Source organism: Panthera uncia, chromosome E1 (genome assembly GCF_023721935.1).
Source record: "Panthera uncia isolate 11264 chromosome E1, Puncia_PCG_1.0, whole genome shotgun sequence".
Taxonomy (NCBI): domain Eukaryota; kingdom Metazoa; phylum Chordata; class Mammalia; order Carnivora; family Felidae; genus Panthera; species Panthera uncia.
The window spans coordinates 9,571,240-9,593,163 of NC_064814.1; the positions used below are offsets into that span (position 1 = coordinate 9,571,240).

The window sequence follows — 21,924 nt, forward strand, 5'->3', positions numbered from 1 at the left end:
TTGAACTCCAAAGATCTGAATTCAAGTCCTTGCTGCATACCTGTGCAGCTATGGACAAGCTGCGAGCTTTATCTATAAACTAAAGTTAATCATCTCCGCCCTTGATTCAAAATATCAGCCTCCACCCCAGATAGAGCTCTCTGCCGTTCCCCGATTCTCCAGACCAAGCACCCATCTGTCTCCTGCTCTTCTCTTGGACGTCCTCCCGCAGGCACCATAAACCCACCTTGTCCAAAGCTAGACATCATTTCTGTCTCTAACCTGGTTCTTCCACCTGCTTCCTCTATGTCTGGAAAGACCATCACCCAGAGTCACCCCGTGATGCCTCCCTCCTGCCTCCCTCCCTCTCTCTGGCCACCTCCAAGAGCCAGATTGGAGAGCTCTTGATTCTCCCTGCTAGATGGAGGCAGGCACTGCCTCCTTTCCCATTCCACTGTTGTGGCCCATTGCAACCCCGCCCCCCGCCTCTTACCTGGAGTATTGCAGCCGTTTCCAGGGCAGGCCCTCCAATTTATGCTCCAAACTGCAACCAAGGCAACTTGGCCATTGCTACTTACAATCCTTCACTTTCTGCACACTAGCTTCAGGACAAAGCCCAAACTCCTTAACATGACTCAAGGCCCCCGTGACCTGGTCCTGCTGACCCCTCTCTGACCACCACCTTGAAAGCACACTTTGCCTGTGAAGTGCCAAGAAGATGCCACGCATGCCACCCGCTTCCTCTGCCTTAAACACTTCCCCCCAGGCTAACTCCTAACCCGCCTTCTAGACTCCACTCGAGCCTCACCTCCTCTGAGAAGCCTCTCCTGTCCTCCCCAGGTTAAGGGCGTTACCCTTCTTCCAGGTTCCCACAGAACCCAGTGCTTCTCACAGCAGAGAGCTCATCATGATGTCCTGAATTGTCTGCGGCTCCCTTTCAGACTTGGGCCTGGTACTTGGTAGGTGCTCAATAAATGTTCAGAAAGGAGTAAAGGATTGATTCCATTGAAAGGCAGTGGGGTGAGAGCTAGGCTGGGAGGCAGAGACTGGAATCCAATCCCAGCGGTCTTTGCCATCAACTCCCGGGGACCTTGGGCCAGCCACTTGGGTCTGTCAACCTCTCACCTGAAAGGCCTAGATGTCTGTTGCCCTACACACACACACACACACACACACACACACACACACACACACACTTTGGGCAGAAGCATTCAGATGAGGGACCCAGGAGCTCTAGTTCCCCAGGTCCACCATCCCAGAAACAAGAACCAAGAGAATGGAGAAATGCCATGGCAAGTGCCATGTGAGGGAGACACAGGTGAGAGCAGTCACAACGGTCAGAGGTCCACATCCTGCCAGCTGGTAATGTCACCTGCTGACTTTGTCACTCTTGATGTTCTCAGGCTGGGGCTGGGGGAGTCCCCGTTCTCTCTCCCCCGCCCCCCAAGTAGACCTCTTCCCCTCTCCCAAAGCTGGCTAGTGGGGCATCAGTGGATGAGGGAGCTGGTAGGAACTCAGCCGCTCTCTCTCAGGTGTTGGGAAGCAGTAGAGGCCACAGGAGCAGCAGAACGAGCACATGCCCTTGAGACATCGTGCCAGTGGGTCTGGATCTTACCCACTGAATAGTGCCCGTGACACCCCATTTCTCCACCTCAGGTTTCCATTTTTCCTGGCTCTACTTACAGGGAAACAGGTTAAGACTTGGGGCTGGCTTGAATGCGAAGGTGAAACTGGCCACGCTGCTCCCATCAAGCTTGATCATAATGCATCAGAGCCACAAAACAAAGTACCATCTCTCCTGCTGAGTAAACAACTTGGGGCACAGCTTCCTGCGCCCACCTCTACCTCTCCCCCTGCATGTGGGCAGCTCCCACATGCCCGGCTGGCCGCTGTGTGGCAGGAACAAAAAAAGCAGGCTCGGGAGGCAGCTGCAAAGGACAGGACGGCGGTTTTATATGTGGCAAAATACTTCTAGGGGAGTACAGACAAACAGACAGACAGATGGGGGCACAGGACACCAGACAGGGAGGGAGGAAGGTCGGGCAGTGGTGTCTTCTAACCAGTAAGTGGAAGCTGCACCCCACCCCAGGTGGGGGGGTGGGACAACATTGGCACAGGAGGTGGCGAGACGGGCATGAGGTGCCCATCCCTGAGGCGGGCAGCCGGGCAGGGCCCAGTCCTCGTTGGCACAATCGGCTCTCTCTGGCCCAGCTGGGTGCTGGAGAGGGGCAGGGCTGCTGGGCTGTAGGGATGCTAGGCAGAGGGACACTCCAGGGCAGAGGGGGTACCAAGACCTCTCCTAGAGGGAGTGGACATGGGTAAAGGACAGGGTCACAAGAGGCAAATCCAGAGCAGCAGCAGCAGCAGCCAAGCCCCCCAGGGGAGATCCGAGGTCCCGAGGCAACCGCTGGGGTGGTGATCGCCTCTTGGGCACCCACCCCCAGGGCCTCTCCCCTGGGGCCTCCGGGTGAGAGTGAAGGAGCAGTTTTTTGGTTTCAAAATGAGGCGGACTAGAGTGTTCCATGGGTGCCACACCCAGGTGAAACAGGGTGGGGGGCTCAGACGCAGAGGGGCCCCCCTCTTCAGACGGCAGTAGGCAAAGGATGTTGTAGGCAAAGCTCATTCCTGGGGTAGGCGAAGGCTGAGGCATGGAAGTGGTGGGGTGGGTAGCAGTGTCTCGGGCTGCCCACTCCTCAGGGGTCTAGGTCCTGGGCAGGCAGAGGGCACTACATCTGATGCCTGTCCCCTTCTACCCAGACCCCTCCCCAAGACAAGCTCCCCATGGGGCTTCCGTTCCATAGCTTCCACCCACCAGACAACGCTGCCAGGAAGCTGGGGAAGGGGTGGGCACGGTGAAGGACTCTGGACCTGGGGTTTGGGGAAGAGAGCCCTCGTGGGAAAGAGTCTGTGGTCTCCCTCTCCAGGAAAAGCCCCCCACCCTTCCCAAATACTCCAGGTTGGGGAAAGAAAGGGCTACCCCATGTAGGACCCTTATTTAGAGCCCCAAGTAGAAAGAGTTAAGGAAGTGCACCTTTTCTCTGGGAGTGAGGGGAGAGAGCCCCCTGATGTGGGGAAAAGGGGACACTGCAGAAAGGTGGGCATCCCCCTATCCATCCACAGCAGGTAAGTGAAAAACCTACAGTTGGGGCTTAAAGTTATCCCAGGAGGTGGGATGCTACCACCAAAGAAACCCCAAAAATCGAGCAAAGGCATCTGAAAGGTGGGAGACAGCGCCCCCTGGAGGAAAGATACATCCCTGTGGTGAGTCCCTCCGTCCCGCCCCTCCCCCGGGCTCAGAGCCCTTCCCCCCACTGTGTGGCCCCTGCTTCTCAGCGGATGTAGACACCTCGCCCCCAGCCTTCCAGCTCATTCTTGTTGCGCCCCAAAACTGGACCCCCACCCTCTGCGCAGTAGCGGGCCTTATTCCGGCCGCGGTTCCGGTTGTCGGTCAGCTCCTCTTCACAGTCTTCTTCCTCATCCTCCCAGGATCCCTGCCGGGCTGGTGGGGTGCTGCCCCCTGCAGGGTCTCCAAGCCCTGGGCCCTCTGAGGGGTCAGTTTCCATGTCCACACATGAGTCTCCCAGCTCCGTGTAGGCAGAGTTTCGGTTGCCAGAGGTGTCGGCATCAAACGTGTCTTGGCGAGACAGTGCCCGAAGGGTGCCCGCCCGGCCTGGTGGGTGGCTGCTGGGATAAAGGCCTGGGGGCTGGCCCAGCTCCCCCGGGTACTCGTGCACGCTGGCGTGCTCCCCGGTGGCCCGTTCCAGCGACTGGTCCCCGGAAGCAAGGTAGGGTCCCTGGTTAGCAGACGGACAGCACACACCATGCAGATCAGGCAGGGGTGAAAGAGACACAACAAAGCAAGGCAGGTTAGTAACGGCACCAAGATACACAGCCTGGCTACAGGAGGTGGGTACTGGCTCTAGGGGATGGGCAGTCAGGCAAACGGCTCTACAGCCCAGCCAGAGGACAGACCTCAGGGCATTTGCTCCTCTATTGGGACGGGAGGCACCCAACATTCATAAGACGTGAGGAGGCATGAACTTTTCCGGTAACCATGGTAGAGAGCCCACGAACAATTTGTCATTGCTTCCTCAATGCACGTCATTAATGCTGTCTTGGGCTAAATCATCATTAACAGCTCATTAGTATCGCCACTTGTTAGTGGTTGATTGGGTTAGTCACTGCCCCAGTTTTCCAAATACACTAAGGGAATTTCAGCTCAGAGCTCACTAACCCCAGCTCCTTCAGCCCAAACCAGACCCCAACCGCAGGCTTCCAGAACCCCTACGCTTTCCCCTAGCCAGTCCCTAGTCAGAGAACAAAATTTCCAAGGTTGATGAGATTCCCGTGTACCCCCAGCAAAGATCGAAGCAGCAGGCTGGAGAAAGCCAATGGGTCTCTATCCCCCAGTAGAGACAATGAGGTGGCCCAACATCCTCAGCACCAAATGCCACGTGAAGGTGATCTGATGGTCACTGTCACCATGGAGGTGGTTGGGTGAGGTGCAAGAAGGCCTGGGTTCTGGTCCCATCCCCTGCCACTTCAAGCTGTATGACCCTGAGCAAATGACTCTCCTCTCTACGGCTCAGTTTCTCTGTGGTGGTGTGATAGGGATTAGACCAGCAGTTTCTAAGCTGTTCCCTGGAGACCGAGGGTGGAGTGGGAAGGGCACAAAAGTGCTTCAGGGGTCCCTGAGGAGGTGAAATGGAAGCTAAGCCACCAGCTCCCTCCGAGTAGAGCAAGGACACTTTATATACTGAGGCTTCTTGTAAGTTGCAATGAACAAATGGGCTGTTACTGAAAACAAATTTGAAAAGCAATGGTCTTAGAATGATTTCTTGGCTTTCTCCTGGCTCTAATCTAGAACCAAATAGTGGTGCGAGCTCAGAGATGGGAAGCAGCTCCCATGGGAGGAGGCTGAGCCAGGGCAGGGCACCCACAGGAGGGCCTTCCCTGGAATGTGTTTCACCGGGAGAAGGATGGGAGGTATGGCATCAACTCATAGAAGATACTTCATTCTGGGGCCCCTCTGAGGAAACTCCTGGGATTAGGGCTCTGGGAGAGGGGACAGTCTCTTTGGGTTTAATGGCCCTGCTCCGTGGGATTCCCTGGGTCTGAAGGCCCTAGCTCTATTGGGTCTAAAATGCTGTGACTTCTGTGGGGTCTAAAATGGGTGTGGGGGCACCTGGCTGGGTCAGTTGGTAGAGCATGTGACTCTTCATCTTGGGGGTCGTGAGTTCGAGCCCTACACTGGGTGCAGAGATTACTTTAAAAACTAAATAAAAATAAAAATAAAATGAGTGTGGAGTCCAGTGAATGAAAATACCAGTCTTCCTTATGTTTTCTTCCTAGTCAATTGTCTCATAAGGCCCCAGTCAGGCCTCATATCCAAAATCCCCTAGGGCAGCAGATACAGTCCTATGGGACCAGGCCCAGGGAGGCACCACGAGCCAGCCCCAAACCCATCAAAAACCACAGACACCAGAAGCTGCCACTCACCACATTTTTACAAAATAAAGCTCTTCCCTTCCTTCCCCATGTTCCCTGAGCTCCAGTCCCGAGCCTTGGGCAGGAGGGGAGATAGATGGGACGCCTACATGGCGTGCTCCTGCTGCTGGGGCACCGACCTGGCCCTCTGCGAGGCGTCCAGCCCGCCCCAGAAGCTGAGATTTCTCCTGAGTGAGGTGAGCACCTGTACCTGGAGGTTGGAGACAGGGGCGGGGCTGGCGGCCAGAGCTGCAGTAGCCATGGTGCGGTTCAGCAGCGGATTGGGCGGAGTGCTGCTGGGCGGGTGTGTGGCCTTCCAATAGGCTTCCAAGTATTCGGCCAAGTGCTCGCAGGCATCCTCCAATTGGTTCTCGTCCAGGATGATGTCAAACATTTCCTGTGGAGGCGGGGTTAGGGGGCAGGGCTGGGATGAGCTGGGCGTGACCAAGGGGGTGAGGGGTGTGGCCTGGGTGCAGTGGGTGGAGTCAAAGGGTTGAAGGACAAAGTTAAAAAGAAACCTCTGGATGTCCAGGAAGAGGAGGACTCTCAGATACATACATTGTCAGAACTACCAAAGGTCTTGGCACCCAGAATAGCCCGACTCTCTCATTCTAGGTAGAAGGCAACCTAAGCTGGAAGAGGGGCCCGTCTCCCCACAGAGAAGTGGTGCTTCCGGGGTCCAGCACACTTTTCCCCTCAAGACCAGGGCACTCTAACAGACCCCACCCTGGTGCTCTTGGTCACTCTGTCTCTGACGCAGGCCAGAGGAAACAGGACAACCCCAATGTCCCCCTTTCCCTTTCCCTGGGTCTGAGCACTCACCGGGGGACACTGCGCCAGCTTCTCTGAGGCCGCTATTTGGACATTGAGGTGTTTGGACTGAGACTTCCCTCGGGACTTGATGAGCCTCTGAAGTACCTGGTTTGGGAGGAGAGAAGAGGAGCTAGAGGGACCCCACACACATCCTATCAGAGAGGCAGGTCCTGGTTGGCCCCAGTGTGTCAGAGCCGGGGGGGATGTTAGAGGACTCTCAGCCCTGGCCACGTCTTCAGAAATGACCTCCCCTGCCCCGTGTCTGTCCTACCACAATGCTCAGGCTCTCCTGGGAAGTGGCTATTTGAAAGGGGGTGATTCTCCTTCCTGAACCCTCTAACCTTCTTCATAGCTTCATTCTCCAGGCAGACATCTCCACGTTAACAGCAGCAGCCAGCCTTTATGGGACACTTGCTCTACACAGGCACCATGTTGTGCTTTCGTGGTCAATTCATTTTGTCCGGACAATAATCCCATTAGGGAGCCACGATTGCTACTCTCATCTCAATAACGATAATGTTTACCAGTGATAATGGTAAATAATAGCTAAACATAAAGCCACAGCCTTAACTAAAGGATCAAAGTTAACATCACCAATTACACAACAGAGACACATCGCTCTGGTGCTATTCCCACCAAAAATGCAAAATCTGAACCTCATCACAATGAAATATCAAGCAAACCCATACTGAGGAACAGTCTACTAAATCAGTGATCTGTACTCTTTAAGATGTCGGTGTCATGAAAATCCAGGAAAGGCTGAGGAAATGTTCCAGTTTAAGAATGCTAAAAAGGGGCGCCTGGGTGGCTCAGTCGGTTAAGCGTCCAACTTCAACTCAGGTCATGATCTCGCGGTCCGTGAGTTTGAGCCCGGGGTCGGGCTCTGGGCTGATGGCTCAGAGCCTGGAGCCTGCTTCCGATTCTGTGTCTCCCCCTCTCTCTGCCCCTCCCCCGTTCATGCTCTGTCTCTCTCTCTCTCTGTCTCAAAAATAAATAAACGTTAAAAAAAAAAAAAAAAAGAATGCTAAAGAGATAAAGCAACTAAATGCAACACATGATCCTGGGTTGAGGGGGAAATTGCCAAAAAAGGCATTATTGAGACAACTGATGAAAAATGACAGACTGTTTTAAAATATTTCTTGGGGCGCCTGGGTGGCTCAGTCAGTTAAGTGTTCGACTTTGGCTCAGGTCATGATCTCACAGTTCTCGAGTTCGAGCCCGGTATCAGGCTCTCTGCTGTCAGGGGCTCTCTGTTGTCAGCGTAGAGCCTGCTTCAGATCCTCTGTCCCCCTCTCTCTCTGCCCCTACCCCCATTCATGCATGTGCACTCTCTCTCTTAAAAATAAACATTTGGGCGCCTGGGTGGCTCAGTCGGTTGAGTGTCCGACTTTGGCTCAGGTCATGTTCTCATGGTTCGTGGGTTCGAGCCCCGCCTCGGGCTCTGTGCTGACAGCTGGGAGGCTGGAGCCTGCTTCGGATTCTGTGTCTCCCTCTCTCTCTGCCCCTCCCCCACCCGTGCTCGCTCTCTGTCTCTCTCCCTCTGTCTCTCAAAAATAAAATTAAAAAATTAGCATTTAAAAATAAACATTTTAAAATATAATATTTCCTGAATTTGGCAACTGTACTATGGTTATATAAATTAACATCCTCGCTGCTAAGACATACATGATGAGGTATTTAGGAATAAAGACATGATATCCGCAATTTACTTTCAAATGGCCCAGAAAAAATATATATACATATAACATAATACATATATACAGAAAGATAAAGTAAGTGTGGCAAAGTGTCCAAAATTAGTGAATCTGAAGAAAATTGAATAATATACTTTAAATGGCTGAATTGAATGGTGTGGGAATTATCTCAATAAAGCTGTTAAAAAATGAGTGAATCTGAGTGAAGGGCAGTCAAAAGAATGGCAGTTCTTGTACTATTCTGGCAGCTTTTCTCTAGACTTGGAATTATCTCAAAACAAAAAATCTTAAAAAAAGAAAAATAAAAAAGTAATAGCTGTAGAACTTGGTAGGTACCAGGCACTTTGCCTGGTTAATTCACTTACGCAATCCTCACCACCACCATTTGAGGATCCCTACTTTGCAGGCGAGGAAACGGGCACAGAGGAGTTAGGGGGTTTGCCAAAGGAGCACAGAGCTGGGGAGCAGCAACGCTAGTAAACTGTGGGCATTCTGGCTCCAGAGTCCCCACCCTCAACCTCAGTGCCCAGTGGGAGAAATTGAAGCATCTGTTACTTTCTAACTCACAAAGTGTTTTTGTATCCATTATTTCATTTGATCCTTTCAACCACCCCAGGAAGTACTTAAATCCTATCATTCCCTTTTAGCTCATCAGAAACTGAGGACTCAGAAAGGTTAGGGTTAAGGAACTGGGTAGCATCACGAAATAAGAGTTACCGCCCTTGGTTGTCATCATGAATCAGACAGAACTCTGGGCTCTTTACATTATCACCTGAAATCCTCTCAACGATAACAAGGGAGGGTTTTTAATTCCCATTTTATAGGTGAAGAAACTGAGGCTCAGAGGCTAAATAAATCCCCCAGAGATCCCAAGCTCAATAAACAACAACAACAACAACAACAATAACAACCAAACAACAAAATTTAATTAATGAATTAATTAATAAAGACTTGAACCCAGTGCTATCTTCTAACTTCAAATACTGCACCTGAACTCGCCCTCCACGTTTCTCAAACCCCCACTAACATCTAGGAGGAAAAACTCACAGAGCTGTAGTAGGAAAAATAAGTAAATTAGCCTTCCTACCGATTCATCTCTATCAAGGTCCAACTGAGGACAGTGCAGCAAAAAGGGACAAAATCAAATGACAGTAAAGACCTCCCAACTGCCAAGCAGTTGGGTGGCACTGCAACAAAAAGCACAGAATTCTTTCAGTTTCCTCGACCAAGGATGGGAGGTCAACCAGAGTGGAGACAGGGGACTGGCCTGCATGACCCTATTAATGATATTTATACTAGCTAATACATGAGGAAGCACATTATACCAGACACTTTGCTAAGTGCTAAGCATTCACATTAGGTTCAATCTTCACAATGTCCATTTGATGGAGTTTTACCAAGCAGGCAAATAAGGCTTGGGGAGATTCAGTCACAGAATTCATAAGCAGTTGCTGAGATTTAAACATAGGCCACCCGACTCCATAGCACTGCTGTCCCCACTAAGGTTAGGCTCCCACACCCACCTTTGGAGAAGTAATCTTGATGTAAACAATGATGGGGGCCAGTGAGGTCTTGGAGAGCTGGGCTGGGTGGTTGATGGTGTCAGCATCCAGAGCCACCAACTGAAGGGTCCGGGCCAGCTCAAAGATTCGCTCGATCTCGCTCTGAACCTCAGCTGGGAGACATGGAGTCATGGGGAAGGGGGCATGTAGGGGAGCCTCCCCAAGAGACGGTGGGCAATAGAACACTTCTGGAGATGCCCCCCCACCTCCCTCCCTTCCCAGGTCTGGGCCCGGAAGGGGGGTCGCAGGGTGGGCTCACCCAGGCTGGAGCGTGTGTTGGAGCGCTCAATGATGATGTGTTTGCTAGGGTTGTTGAGGACTGAGCGCTTAGCCAGGGAAATGTCCGCCGTCACACGAGTGATGGAGATCCTGAGGGATGGGACAGGGGGATGGAGGGGTCAGGATGGGTTAGAATCCGCTGCCCACTCCCAAGGCTCCAAGTCCTAGACCTCAGTCCAAGAGTCCCAGAATCATCATTCAAGCCACCCTGCCCATCCCCAGCAGCACAGGACTAGAGTGAGAGTGGGGTCTTACCTGCCATCAAATCGATGCTTCAAGAAGTCAAATAAAGCTTTCTGCATCATATCTGTAACCTGAGGTTGGGGGTTGGGGGGAAGAAGTCAGGTGTGGGTGGGCTGTTGAGTATTTACACCCTCACATTCTATTTTCTTCTCAAATTCCTGAGATAAATGGGCCTCTAAGGGGGGGTGGGGGAATTCTTTCTGGGTGTGAGGAGCTTCCAATGGGATCTCTGATTCCAAAGGTTCTTCTAGGTGGTGTCTCTGGGGGGGACCCTTCTCAGGGGGGGGGGCTTGGGAGGGGGGGACCAGATACTTCTGAATGGGTGTCCCTGTGGGTCAGGCCCCTCTGGGCCTGTAGGTCTGTACCCTCTGGGGAGATACCCTGGGAATCTGGGCCTTTCCAGGAGATCTGTCTGGGGTATGAAACTCTGTAGCATCTCTCTGGAGGTCTGGGCCCCTCTGGGTCCACTCCCCTCTAGGGGCTCCTACCTCATAGCCCTTGAGCGACGGTCCCACCAGGATGATGGGCCTCATGGAAGGTACCACGTCATAGGGGGGCACATGCTCTGTCTGAGGGGGAAGCAGGGAAGGGAAAGCCCAGAGTGGGGATGACATTAGCCCCTCTTCCCCAGCCTCCAGGCTCCCCCATGCATTCTTTCCTCCCCCGGGTCCCAGAGCCCAGATGTGAGGATTGAGGTGGGATGGGGAGGGATGGCCAAGGAGAATCAGGGAGGGTGAGAGAAGGGTGGGGCGGGGGAGAGGTGGGGAGGGCACAAGAATGGGTGTTAGAAGGTCCCACTAGCTCATCCCAGGAGGTGGGGAGGGGGACACAGAAAGCTGTGATACTCACCGACTTCTGCTTCTGTTTGGCTGGGTCCAGAGATTGCCAAGAGTGGGGAGGTGGGGGAGAGAGGGAAGGGCACCCAGGCAGGGGCAGAGGGCAAGGAAGGAACCAGGACAAGAGAGGGAGGGAGAGCGGGCAGATGAGGAGAGATAACAGGGCATGCGTGTTAGTGACAGACAGAGCCTGAGAGAGGGGACGGGACCCCATGCCAAGGGGGAGCCAGAGATGGCCCTAAATCAGGGCTGGGAGGGCTGACAGTCAATCCAGCGGATTTGGGAATATTCAGACATACCCTTCCCCTTTCTGGGTCTTGGGAAAGAGCTGGGAAGGGTGACAGCCCCAAATTTGGTGCCCATCTCCTACCCCTAATGCAGTCCAGGAACCTTCCCATTTTAAAGGTTCCTTTAACCGTCCTGCTATGCAGCCAGGAGACCCTCATGTGCCCACACTAGACCCACAGAGTCCACAGAGGACAAAGAAGGGTCACCATCCCAGTGTCTCCTTCGCATGCAGGGGCGAGGACATGGAATATCCCAGTGCTAGCGAGGGATGAGGCCAGGTTTCATTAGCACCGGACCCTGATTCCAGTGGTGGTGGGGTCAGGGGGTACCGCTTGCCAAGAGCAGGGGTGTTTCAGCTGCAAGAACCGTCCCTTCCTGGGGGGTGGGCCAGAGTGGGGTTGTGTGTGGAGCCCGCTGTGCCCATTCCCCACCCGCTCCCTGCTCCTTGGCAGGAGGCCCTGCTCCCCACAGAATCAGGCTGGTACCGCATCTGAATCCATCCTGGTCCCCTCCTCCTGCCCCAGAGCTGGGCCCTGACCCCTCGCCCCCTTGCCAGGGCCCAGCAAGAATTACCTTCTTGAAGAAGGGGATGCGTTTGCCATGGGGTGGCGGGGTGGTGACACTGCTAACACTAGTCTTGGCAGAGCCGCTCTGCTCCCCGAGCTCTGCCTCCTCGTCCTCTAGCTCTAGGGGGTCTAGTTCAAAGGCTAAGTTAGTCATTTCATTACCTGGACCGCAGTCAGGAGAGAGGAGGGAGGCGAGGTGGGGAGGAGTGGGATGGACATGGAGACACAGTACAGAAGGCAGGGATGGGATGGGGAAAAAAGAGAGAAGAAGAGGTGAATGGAACAGAGCTAGGAGAAATGAATGGGGGTGGGGTGGGGGGAGGGAGGCAGAGAGACGGAGCTACCAAAGAAATGGGAAGGAGAGACATGAGAGAATGGGCACGGATGGGCCCAGCTGGGGGGGGGGGTACCCTACTCTTCACGGAGGGGGTACCGCTGGGTGTATTTGGAGGACTCGGGACTGGGGTGCCCCCTACTGCAGGGAGAAGAGAGGACAGGCGATGGGAGACCACCCCACCGAGGAGCTCCTCCCAACGGCCTCCCCCCGGCCCCGTTCCCTAAGGTGGCAACGGCTCTTACCACTGGCAGGGGGCGTGGGGCGGCGGGTGCCAGTCACCACGTCTCCCAGGCTGGAGCTGGAGTTGTCACCTGATTTGCTGTGTGGGCAGAGAGGCAAATGGAGCTGTGAGCGGAGGGGTGGGCGTCAGGGTGGGGGAGCCTTGTTCTCTCCCGTGCCGCCTGCCCCCCACTCCCCTGGAGACCCTCCAGCCCCACTGGTGATGCCGGAGGCAGCTCTGTGCGCTCAGGGCAGTGGATCGACCCTCGAGGCCTAGTCCCAGCTGGATGGCCTCTCTGCGGTCCCCAGCTAGACACCTGGAGCTGAGGCGGTTCTGGCGCAGCTTCTGTTCCTGCAGAAGGCGCAGGCTGTCCAGTTTGACGGGGCTGGGGATGAAGCCAACCTCACAGCCCTCCTTCACCAGTCGCCCAATCCACCAGTCGTTATTGTATTTCTGCAAACAACAGCGGGTGGGGTGGGAGAGACCAAGAGGGAGATTGGAGTGGCGAGCCAGCAGCTACTGGACCCGCCAACCCTGCCCAGGAGGCGGCACCTTCAAAGAGCCGGCCCCTGGCTCTGCCTGTGCCGTGGACCACCCTACCCCCAGCACATCCCTGTCCCACCACGTGCCCGCCCTACCCTCGAACGGCAGGGAGAGGAGTAAATGCTGACCCCTACGTGTGCCTGCATGCCGCCTCTCCACCTCCAGACCTCGTCACAAACCCTCTCGACAACTGTGTGACCTGGGCATCGCCGCCCCATTTTACCAGGGAAAATTAGAGGCTCAGAGACGTGAAGAGATTTGTCTAAGGTCACACAGCGGATTCCGCCAAGCTCTGCTTGGCTCGGAGCTCCGGCTGCCCATCTCCTGGTACCCACCCCCCTGCCCTCCTTCCAGATACCAAGTGCTCTCTCCACCTCTTTGATGTGCAGGAAGTCCTTGGGCTCGAAGGTGATGGCCACTCCCTGCACCGGCACCTCATCCCCCGGAGTCGGGTTGTAGCCGACATTTGTCCTCACAGCAAATGCCACCGGCTTGGTCTAGAGGAGGTGCATGGGAAGGATAACAACCAGAGGGTTAAACCACAATGTAATGTGCTGGGGGGAGGTGGGGGCATGATGCGGAGGTTTGTTTGGTTGATCGCTAAAATGTATACCGAGTGGTTTCAGTAGTGTTCCTGTATGTATGTTAAAGTTCACAATAAAAAAATAAAAATTGACTTCAGCCTTCTCAGGATGGAGGGGGCCACGGGGGACAGTAGGTATTAGCCCAGAATGACACCCAGAAAAATCTTAGTAATAATAATAATGATGACAGTAGCTATCATTTACTGCTCCAGGCATCGTGTTACATGCTCTACAAGCATTACCTCACTTATGCATCACAAAAACCTTAGGAAGTTAACTACTAGGGGCTTCCGGCAAGCTCGGTCAGTGGAGTGTGCGACTCTTGTTCTCGGGGTTGTGAGTTCAAGCCCCACATTGGGTGTAGGGATTACTTAAAAGAAAAATACTAAAATCTTTTAAAAAACAAAAAAGAAGCTAACTACTATTATCATTTGTATTTTAGTGAATGAGACTAAAGTTCAGAAAGGTTAAGTGGCTTGCCTAAGATCACACAGCTAAGAAGAGTTAGCCCAGGAAGTATGACTCCAGAAAGAAGTAGAAAGTCTAAAGTTCTTATTACGTGTAGAAACACTATCAGGCTCTTATTATACTATATAAAAAGGCAAGTTTTATAGCCCACATTTTACAGCTGTAAGACAGAGGCACGTCGAGGCCCTGGGGTACACCAGCTAAGAAGTGGCTGGGACAAGACTTGACCCTGGGTCTATCCAGGCCATCTCTAAGGCCTGGGGGTGAGAGAAATAATGCCAGGACAGCCCCCTGATTCTGTATTTCTCACCTTGGCTTTCTCGAGCTGGGCTAATGCCTGGCGTTCTGCCTCCTTCCTTAAGGCTTCCCGGTCCTCCTCCAGAGACACGTCAGAGTCCGATGGACGGCTGGTGTAGGACTCCGCTGAGCCCTGAAAACAGACACAGGGCCAGCTCAGGGCCAACACTGCCTCCCAGTTCCTGGGCCTCGGAAGGCACAGAGGTACCAGCCACCTATCATGGATGCCTCAAGCCCCAGCCAGCCCAGCGTGATGCCACAGGGGCTAGGAAAAGGTGGCATTAGATGAGAGAAGCCAGGGACTGAGATTTGCAGGCCCCTGGGGAAAGTGTGGCCCTAGGAAGGGTGACAGCAGCAAGCAGGGGGTTAAGGCAGATCCAAGGACAGCTGCTTGGGGCCCAGGGAGGGGTGGGAACCTGATAGGGGCACAGCGCAGGGGAGGAGTGCCAGGGGACGAGTCTCCGCTCCCAGTTCCTCCTTCCCTCCCCTGCCCCCAGCACCAGCTGAGATAGACTCAGCAGAGGCCCACTGAGTCCTTCCAGGGACAGTAGCCACCAGCTTAGGCCTGAGGTCTCTGCACTGTGGGCAGAGGGCAGCCTGCTCTTGCTCTGCATGACGGGGCCGCCAAAACTTTTGCTATCTTCTGCTCAATGGTGAGGGAAGATAGAATCCTACTTCTCCGGCCAGAATCAGAGAAGCCCCAACCCTCAGGCTCTCACGAGATACAAAAGAGAACCCAAGATTCCTGGGGTAGTGCAGGCAAAAGAGGCAAGTTAAGAGCAGGACAGGGGGCAGGCCCTCTCTCCAATACTAGGGCTGCTGGCTGCTCGGGGTAAGGCAGGCCCAGAAGTCTGGCTAGGCCAGGAAGCTGGCCTTGACCACACTGACCATCCCAGAGCACAAGAAACTCTGTCAGGGATGCGGGCACATGTGTGAGACATGTAACCTGTCCAGACCCAAAGTGTCAATGAACATGCTTATTCACAGGCGTGCTTGGATGTGCAACTTCAAATGTGTTTAGAAGGGTGCATTCTATGGTATGTGCTGGATATACATGACTGAATGCATAGAGGGGCACATGAGCGCAAACAGGGGAGCGCCCTAGGCGTCAGTGTCCCTGACGATGTGTGGCACGTGAGGGCAGGATCCAGGAGGTGTGAATTTGTGTGACTGGGAAGTGGTGGTGTTGCTACAGGGGCAGGAGGTGATGTGGGGAAAGAGCAGGACTGCAGACACGTGACGGTTCTTTCCTGAGGCCATGAAAGGGTCACTTGGCCAGGAATGCCCACTAGCTTGGTAAGGAGGGGACCTAGGAAAGAGAAAAAACGAAGTCCCACCTCCCCCAGAGGGACCTGGTCATTAGCTAGTGAGGTTGCCCATTCCTTGAGCAGCCAGAGCACAACAATGGGAGACTCGGTGAAGGCACCAAGATCGGGGTGGGGGTGGAGAACGCTAATGGAAGGTAGAAAAGAGACAAGAAGGATCAACAATAGCCAAAGTATGGAAAGAGCCCAAATGTCCATCGATGGATGAGTGGATAAAGAAGGTGTGGTATATATACAACGGAGTATTACTCGGCAATCAAAAAGAATGAAACCTTGCCATTTGCAACGACGTGGATGGAAGTGGAGGGTATTATGCCAAGCGAAATTAGTCAGAGAACGGCAAAAATCATGGGACTTCACTCATATGAGGACTTCACGATATAAAACAGATGAACGTAAGGGAAGGGAAGCAAAAAGAATATAAAAACAAGGAGGGGGACAAAACATGAGACTCTTAAATATGGAGAACAGGGGCGCCTGGGTGGCTCAGTCGGTTAAGCGGCCGACTTCGGCTCAGGTCACGATCTCGCGGTCCGTGAGTTCGAGCCCCGCCTCGGGCTCTGTGCTGACAGCTCGGAGCCTGGAGCCTGTTTCAGATTCTGTGTCTCCCTCTCTCTGACCCTCCCCCGTTCATGCTCTGTCTCTCTCTGTCTCAAAAATAAATAAACGTTAAAAAAAAAAAATTAAAAAAAAAAAGGAGAACAAACAGAGGGTTACTGGAGGGGTTGTGGGAGGCGGGATGGGCTAAATGGGTAAGGGACATTAAGGAATCTACTCCCGAAATTATTGTTGCACTATATGCTACCTAATTTGGGTGTAAAATTTACAAAAGAAAAGAGACAAAAAGGAAGGAGAGCGAAAACCAGCTAATCCTCCACTCTCCACCCCTCCTGAGGGGAGTACTCAGGGTCAGGGAGACAGATGCCCAGAGAGCCAGAGAAACAGACCCAGAGACAGAGTGACTGAGAGACATTTACTGATCCTAACACACATACGCACACACGCACACACACAGACATGCGCGCACAGAGACAAGGAGCAGGAGCAGGAATGGTGAGGAGACAAGGAGACAGGCTGGAGTGAGCACCACCCCCCCACCAGCTTTCCCTTTGGGGCTGCTCCCACCCATCCCTACCCCATCCCTAGCTCACCACTACGAGGGTCCGGCTGGGCGCCTCCATCCCGGCGCCCTCAGTGCCTGGCCCTGCTGGCCTAGGGGGTGGCCCAAACTGCCCGTTCCCCCGGGGGGCTCAGGTTACAAGCAAGTTGCTACATGTGCAAACTGCTAGGGTATATTTAGCTCAGAGATGTGGCAAGGCCTGCTCCCCCACTCCCCGCCACCTACTGGGGGTCAGAGAGAGGGAGCTGAGAGGAGGAAGGATTAGAGGCTGGGGTCTGATCCCCTGTGGTGGCAAACAGTGACGGAACCAAGGCCCTTCTCTGTCAAGAGGCGTCACACCGAGCACAGTGTCATTCCTCCTAGCCCTGGCCCTGGTCCAGCCCTGCAACAGGAGGAACGCGGAAAAGACTGAAGAAAGGACTTCTTATCCGTCTGTGTACTTGGAAGATGCTGGGATGAAGGGCTCCCTGTCTGACCCTCTCAAGTCAGGCCTGAGCTCACAGGTGCCAACCGTCGTGGAGAGAGAAGAATCAAAAAGAAGAGCTCACTCCAATCTGTGGTGGATCTGCGTGGCACCTCTCTCTCTCTCCAGCCCAAGGGGGGCTGACCTCCCTACTGTCCTCTGCCCTCATATGCCCTGCCCGTTTCCTCTTTGGCACACTCCCTTTCCTTGTCTGATCCCAAGCCTCTCTCGCCTTTTTTGGGTACCAGGCTTTGTTGAGATGCTCTGTAGTCATAGCAACCACATGCCTCTCTGGCTGCCTCTCCCTGAGCCTGAGATGGCCTGGGGTTGAGAGTGAGAACACAGAGGAGAATGGCATCTCCCTGACTGAGAACAGAAGACCCCAGAAAGCTATCCACTTATCTCCCTTCGCTCAGGGGTGCTGCTCTCTGAAACCAACTCCCTCCTGCCCTCACCACCACCAACACACTTTCTGCATATTAAAGACCAGTCATAGCTGGGCACGCCGTGGGCCTTTCCCTGACCCTTACCTACCCGGGGCTCCAGGGACCCAGATGACCTGGCTCTACGTTTCTTAGGCTCTGCTTCTACCCCACGCTGTCACAGATTCTGGGGGAGGACATGGAAGCAGACAGCCGGCAGGGGGAGTGGGTGACAGCCCGAAGCAAGCTAGAAGGAGGCAGGCTGTCCCTGAAAGAGATGACGCAGGCAGGCAGCAGGGGCTGGTGCCTGGAGCTGGGGGAGGGGCGGGGCGGGGGCTGAGGGAGTGGGTGCAGCTGACAGTATATGCAGAGGTCATGGAGGTAAGGGTGATCCGGTGGTTCCAGGCAGGTGACAAATGACATGGGGGTGGGTGCCTGGAGAAAGCCTCAGATCCAGCTCACTAATGCTGGTCTCCACCAACCAGCCACCTCCTTTCTCTCAGCCCAGCCTCCCCATTACCTGGCGGACAAAACTGTTGGATGTCGTATCCGAGGACGTGCTCCCATCCGACCTTTTGAACCGCCCTTTCCTCTTGCTGTATTTGCCCTGGAGAAGCCAGGAAGGGACAAGAGTGGAATCAGAAAGGGCCTTTCCCAACCCTCATCCCATCAAGCCCAGAGCTACAGCCAAGCCTTGGGAATATCAGCCCCTGATCTGAACAACCCTTCCCCCCATCTTCTTCCTGAGATGGTACAGCCCTAAGGGGAGGGAAGGCCCAGACCACAGCCCTGGGGTGGGGGACAGTGCAAGAGAGCCCCAGGAAGCACACACGGAAACCCCCAAACCAAGCCAGAGAGGCTGGGAACGGGGAGGCGCTGAGAAGCTGGAGGCTCATTAGGCAGCAAAGCTAATTAAGATGCTGGGCAGGCTGCAGAGGCCTCCTGGGAAGGGAGAGGCTGCCTGCAGTGTTAGGGGGGCAGAGAGAGCTGGGGAGAGTCCCCCTCCCTTTCCCCCTTAGCTGGAGCAGGGGGGCCGAGTATGCCTGTAGCCCCCAGAGAGAAGAGGAATCGCCAACCCAGGCCCAGCTTAGCTCTTCCTGTGACCGAATCTTGCCTTCATTTTTCCGCAGAGTGGGGAGGGGAGTGGCAGCTCTCGGCCCTGGGAGACCCCAAACTAGATTTCCGGGGAGGGGGCTGGGGGAGGGCATGGAACTGTATTTAGAAAGGAAACATCTAACCCCAACCCACTCCAGTGGGCAGCCCTCAACCCGACCCCGCAGGACTTTCCTCAGCCCCCTCCTCACAATCAGTGGTCACACCCCTCCCCTTGGGGAAAGGGATCAAGCTTCCACTGTTTAACCCCTGGCTGCCACTGCCTATGCCCCGTCCCCACGGTCCCCACCAGGCTGCATCGAGTTCAATGCCCCTTGGCCCTGCCCCAAGACAAGCCTGGGACACAACCCCCACTGTTTCCTGGGGTAGGCTGGCTCAGTCTCACTGGCTGGGCTCCTGGCTTGGGTGGAGTGGACCCTGTCTGACCTCTCTCGATCGGCCACACATTCAGGTATTTCCAGGCCTCCTGTAAAGGGGGCTGCTTCCTTACCCTCCTTAACTCATATACACACGTGGCCCCAGGCCATTCCAAAGTAGGGCGGGATGATTGAGGGTTCAGGCCCTCCAAGCCCTTACCCCCACTGTCAATCCTAGAGTTTCTTTGCCAAAGAAGCTAGATTAGATATGATCACATTAGGGGCTCTGGTTCCTTAGGCCTGAGTACAAGGAACATGGATAAATGGGAGAGAAGGGTACCTGGGAACCCTTCAAAAATCCTCCCTCCCATCCCCTTCTCTCAAACCAGACAAATACCCAACCTCTAGGATTGAGGATCCCTACAAACTTAAGAGGATCCTTCAGTGAGCCCCAGACTCTGTTTCACACCACCACCACCACCACCCCAGGATGGGAAAAGGGAGTGGCACCCAGAGAGACAAGGGACAGCTGAAAGGAAGGCTCCAGTCAGCTGCCTCCAGGCTCCAAGGGGCCTGGGGTGGAGAAGGGAGGTATTTTTAGGTCTAACCTGCTCCCCCCCCACCGCCATGCCCATCAACCACATTATCATGGTGGTTACAGTTGCTCTCCACTGGCAAGAAAAGAGTTAATGGTATCCTAGCCTTGGAGTGTCGCCAGATTAGAGAATGGCCTGGTCCCAGAGAAATCCCTTGGAACGACCACCCCAGACCCTAACCAGCCAGCCCAGATACTGCTGGTCACTCCATGGGCACACACCACACCCAAGAATGCCCCTTCCTGGGGATAACCCAGGTTGCAGGTAAGTGTGAGTAGGGGTGGGGCGGCAGACACCCCCCACCACCCAGGTAACACAGCGTCTTCCCCTCCAGGACAGTGAGTTGGCATCCATCCAACTTTCCAAACTTTGGAGGCGTTTTCTAAGGCTGGGGAGGGGAGGGGGGTGGAGTAGGAAAGATAACGTGGGTGTTGGGGTAGGGAAGCTGGTCCAAAAGAAGGATGTAGCTGAGGTGCCAGGATGGGGGGGTCTAGCCCAGGGCTGGCCCCTTCCCCACCCTCTAAGGCCAGTGTCTGCGGCTCCGAAGGCCTGCTGGCACCGCCCTGACCATCGCCTCGGCCATCACCCGGTGCCTCCCCCGCCCCACCCACCCCCGCCTGGCGCCCCTGAGCGTGCTCTGCGTCGCCCCCTTTGCCTGAGCTCGCTCTCCAGCCTCCCTCAACCCTCGGCTGCCCCGCCAGCACCCCCACTCTCAACCCATGGAGCCGGTACCCAAGCAGCAGAGACCCTGACGCGGGGGAGCCGAGGCGAGGGTGACAGGAGGCCCGATCGCCCCCTCCCCGCTCCGCCAAACCGCAGCCCAACTCCGGGCCAAACGCCCATCAATCATTAACCCGCAGGGACTGGGGGCGCGCAGGCGCCCCTCGCCCCTCCTCGCCGGGCACATAACTCCTTCTTCCCCGGCGTCCCTCGAGCCGACCCCACAAGGTCCGCGGGAGCGGCCCCCCTGCCCTCGGGCCCGGCCACCACACCTCACCTGCGGGCTGGGGTCGAAGACCTCCATGGGGATCTCCTGGGAGGGTGGGTAAGGGCTCCGGGACATGCTGGTCTTCTGGACCATGGAGAGGAGCCTCCCCTCCGGCCGCCGGCCCGGCCCAGCCGGGCGCCCTCAGCGCATGAAAGAGGCCGTCGGAACCGAGAGCAGCGCAGCGCGGCCGGCACCCGCTCCAGCCACCTGGCCCGGCCTTCGGCTGCCCTGTTCCAGCCTCCCGTCCCTCCTCCCGCTCTCTCCTCTGCCGCCGCCGCCTCCTCCGCCCCTGAAGCCTCAGCATCTCCCCCCGCCCCCTCCGCTCCCACCTGCCCCTCCTTCCCTCCGCCCTCCCTCCCTCCGCCCGCCCCGGCCCCGCCCCTCGCAGCCCCTCAGCAGGCTCCGCACAGACAATGGGAGGGCAGCCTGAGGGAGGCACGCCCCTCCTGGCTCCGGGAGGGGGTGAGCGCCGGCCTCTGACCGGCCCGGGGAGAAGGTGGCTCACTCTGGGTACAGGGGTGGAGGGAGGAGTGAAACCCTGCCTTGGGGCGGGGGAGGGGGGGGGCGGTTTACCAGTGGATGCCAAGCGCTGATGGAGGTGAAGCGCGGATTGGCACGGCCCCCCGTTTCCGTCCCAAACCACTCTCACTTAGCAGGTCTGCCCATTCCACTCCAGTGGGGGCCGCCGGAACTTCCCGATCCCTTTGATCCTGGGACCTGGCGTTAACCCCTTTCTCCCCGGTGTGGGCCTAGACTGACTTGAACCAAACCGGAAGGGCCAACTCCCTCCGACAGGACCGTGACGGCCCGCCGGTCAGCCAACCCGAGACTGAGGCTGGGGTGAGAAGGATGTCCAAAGGGAGTCCCCATCACAGACAACAAGAAATCCCAGAGACCCAGCGGTCTTTCTGCCCTAGTCCCTAGAATCCCCCCAGACCTTCCAGAAGGCAAGGTCCCTGCTCCTTGGAAAAGAGAGGAAAGGGTAGGAAGAAATGCGGAGTTGAGAGAGGAAAGTAGCTAAAATCAGATCTAGTGACTTTTGACCTAGAATTGCTCCCCCCTTCATCCTTGATTTGGGGACAAATATCCAAGGCCTGGACCCCACCCACCACTACCTATGGAGAGAAGAGGACTAGAGGATTCTAGCAAGCATTCTGGTGTTAGGGTGCCTGGCTGGCTCAGTCGGTAAAGCATGTGACTCTGTGTCAGGGTTGTGAGTTCCAGCCCCACATTGGGCATAGAGGTAAGTTTAAAAAAACAAAACAAAACAAAACTCTAGTGTCAATTTGGCTCAGGCTATTTCTGGTTGTGTGGCCCTGGAAAAGTCACTACCCTTCTGTAAAAT

The 21,924-nt window shown here is 55.3% G+C and overlaps 1 protein-coding gene and 1 non-coding gene across 2 annotated transcripts; one reads left to right on the forward strand and one right to left on the reverse strand.

The window, feature by feature from the left end:
* Positions 1-1,852: 1,852 nt before the first annotated feature.
* On the reverse strand, positions 1,853-20,871 carry CACNB1 (calcium voltage-gated channel auxiliary subunit beta 1). Its single transcript, XM_049635930.1, has 14 exons — positions 20,589-20,871; positions 18,047-18,133; positions 14,210-14,329; positions 13,222-13,344; positions 12,621-12,757; positions 12,327-12,403; positions 11,755-11,909; positions 10,546-10,626; positions 10,070-10,128; positions 9,795-9,904; positions 9,497-9,648; positions 6,289-6,384; positions 5,678-5,863; positions 1,853-3,773 (listed from the first exon to the last, which is right to left on the reverse strand). Exons 1-14 carry the CDS (start codon positions 20,670-20,672, stop codon positions 3,309-3,311), a joined length of 1,932 nt encoding a protein of 643 aa, XP_049491887.1. The 5' UTR covers positions 20,673-20,871; the 3' UTR covers positions 1,853-3,308.
* Positions 7,636-7,720, forward strand: TRNAQ-UUG (transfer RNA glutamine (anticodon UUG)). Its single transcript has one exon. It is a non-coding gene; the product is annotated as a tRNA-Gln (tRNA).
* Positions 20,872-21,924: the final 1,053 nt, after the last annotated feature.

Bases quoted from the DNA above. Each gene is read 5' to 3' on its own strand.
- CACNB1 (XM_049635930.1), bottom strand. From the start codon at position 20,672: ATGGTCCAGAAGACCAGCATGTCCCGGAGCCCTTACCCACCCTCCCAG. The intron at 13,345-14,209 runs GTGAGAAATACA...CACCTCCTCTAG, and splicing joins CCCAGCTCGAGAAAGCCAAG to ACCAAGCCGGTGGCATTTGC. The intron at 12,404-12,620 runs GTGTCTAGCTGG...CTGCCCACACAG, and splicing joins CAGAACCGCCTCAGCTCCAG to CAAATCAGGTGACAACTCCA.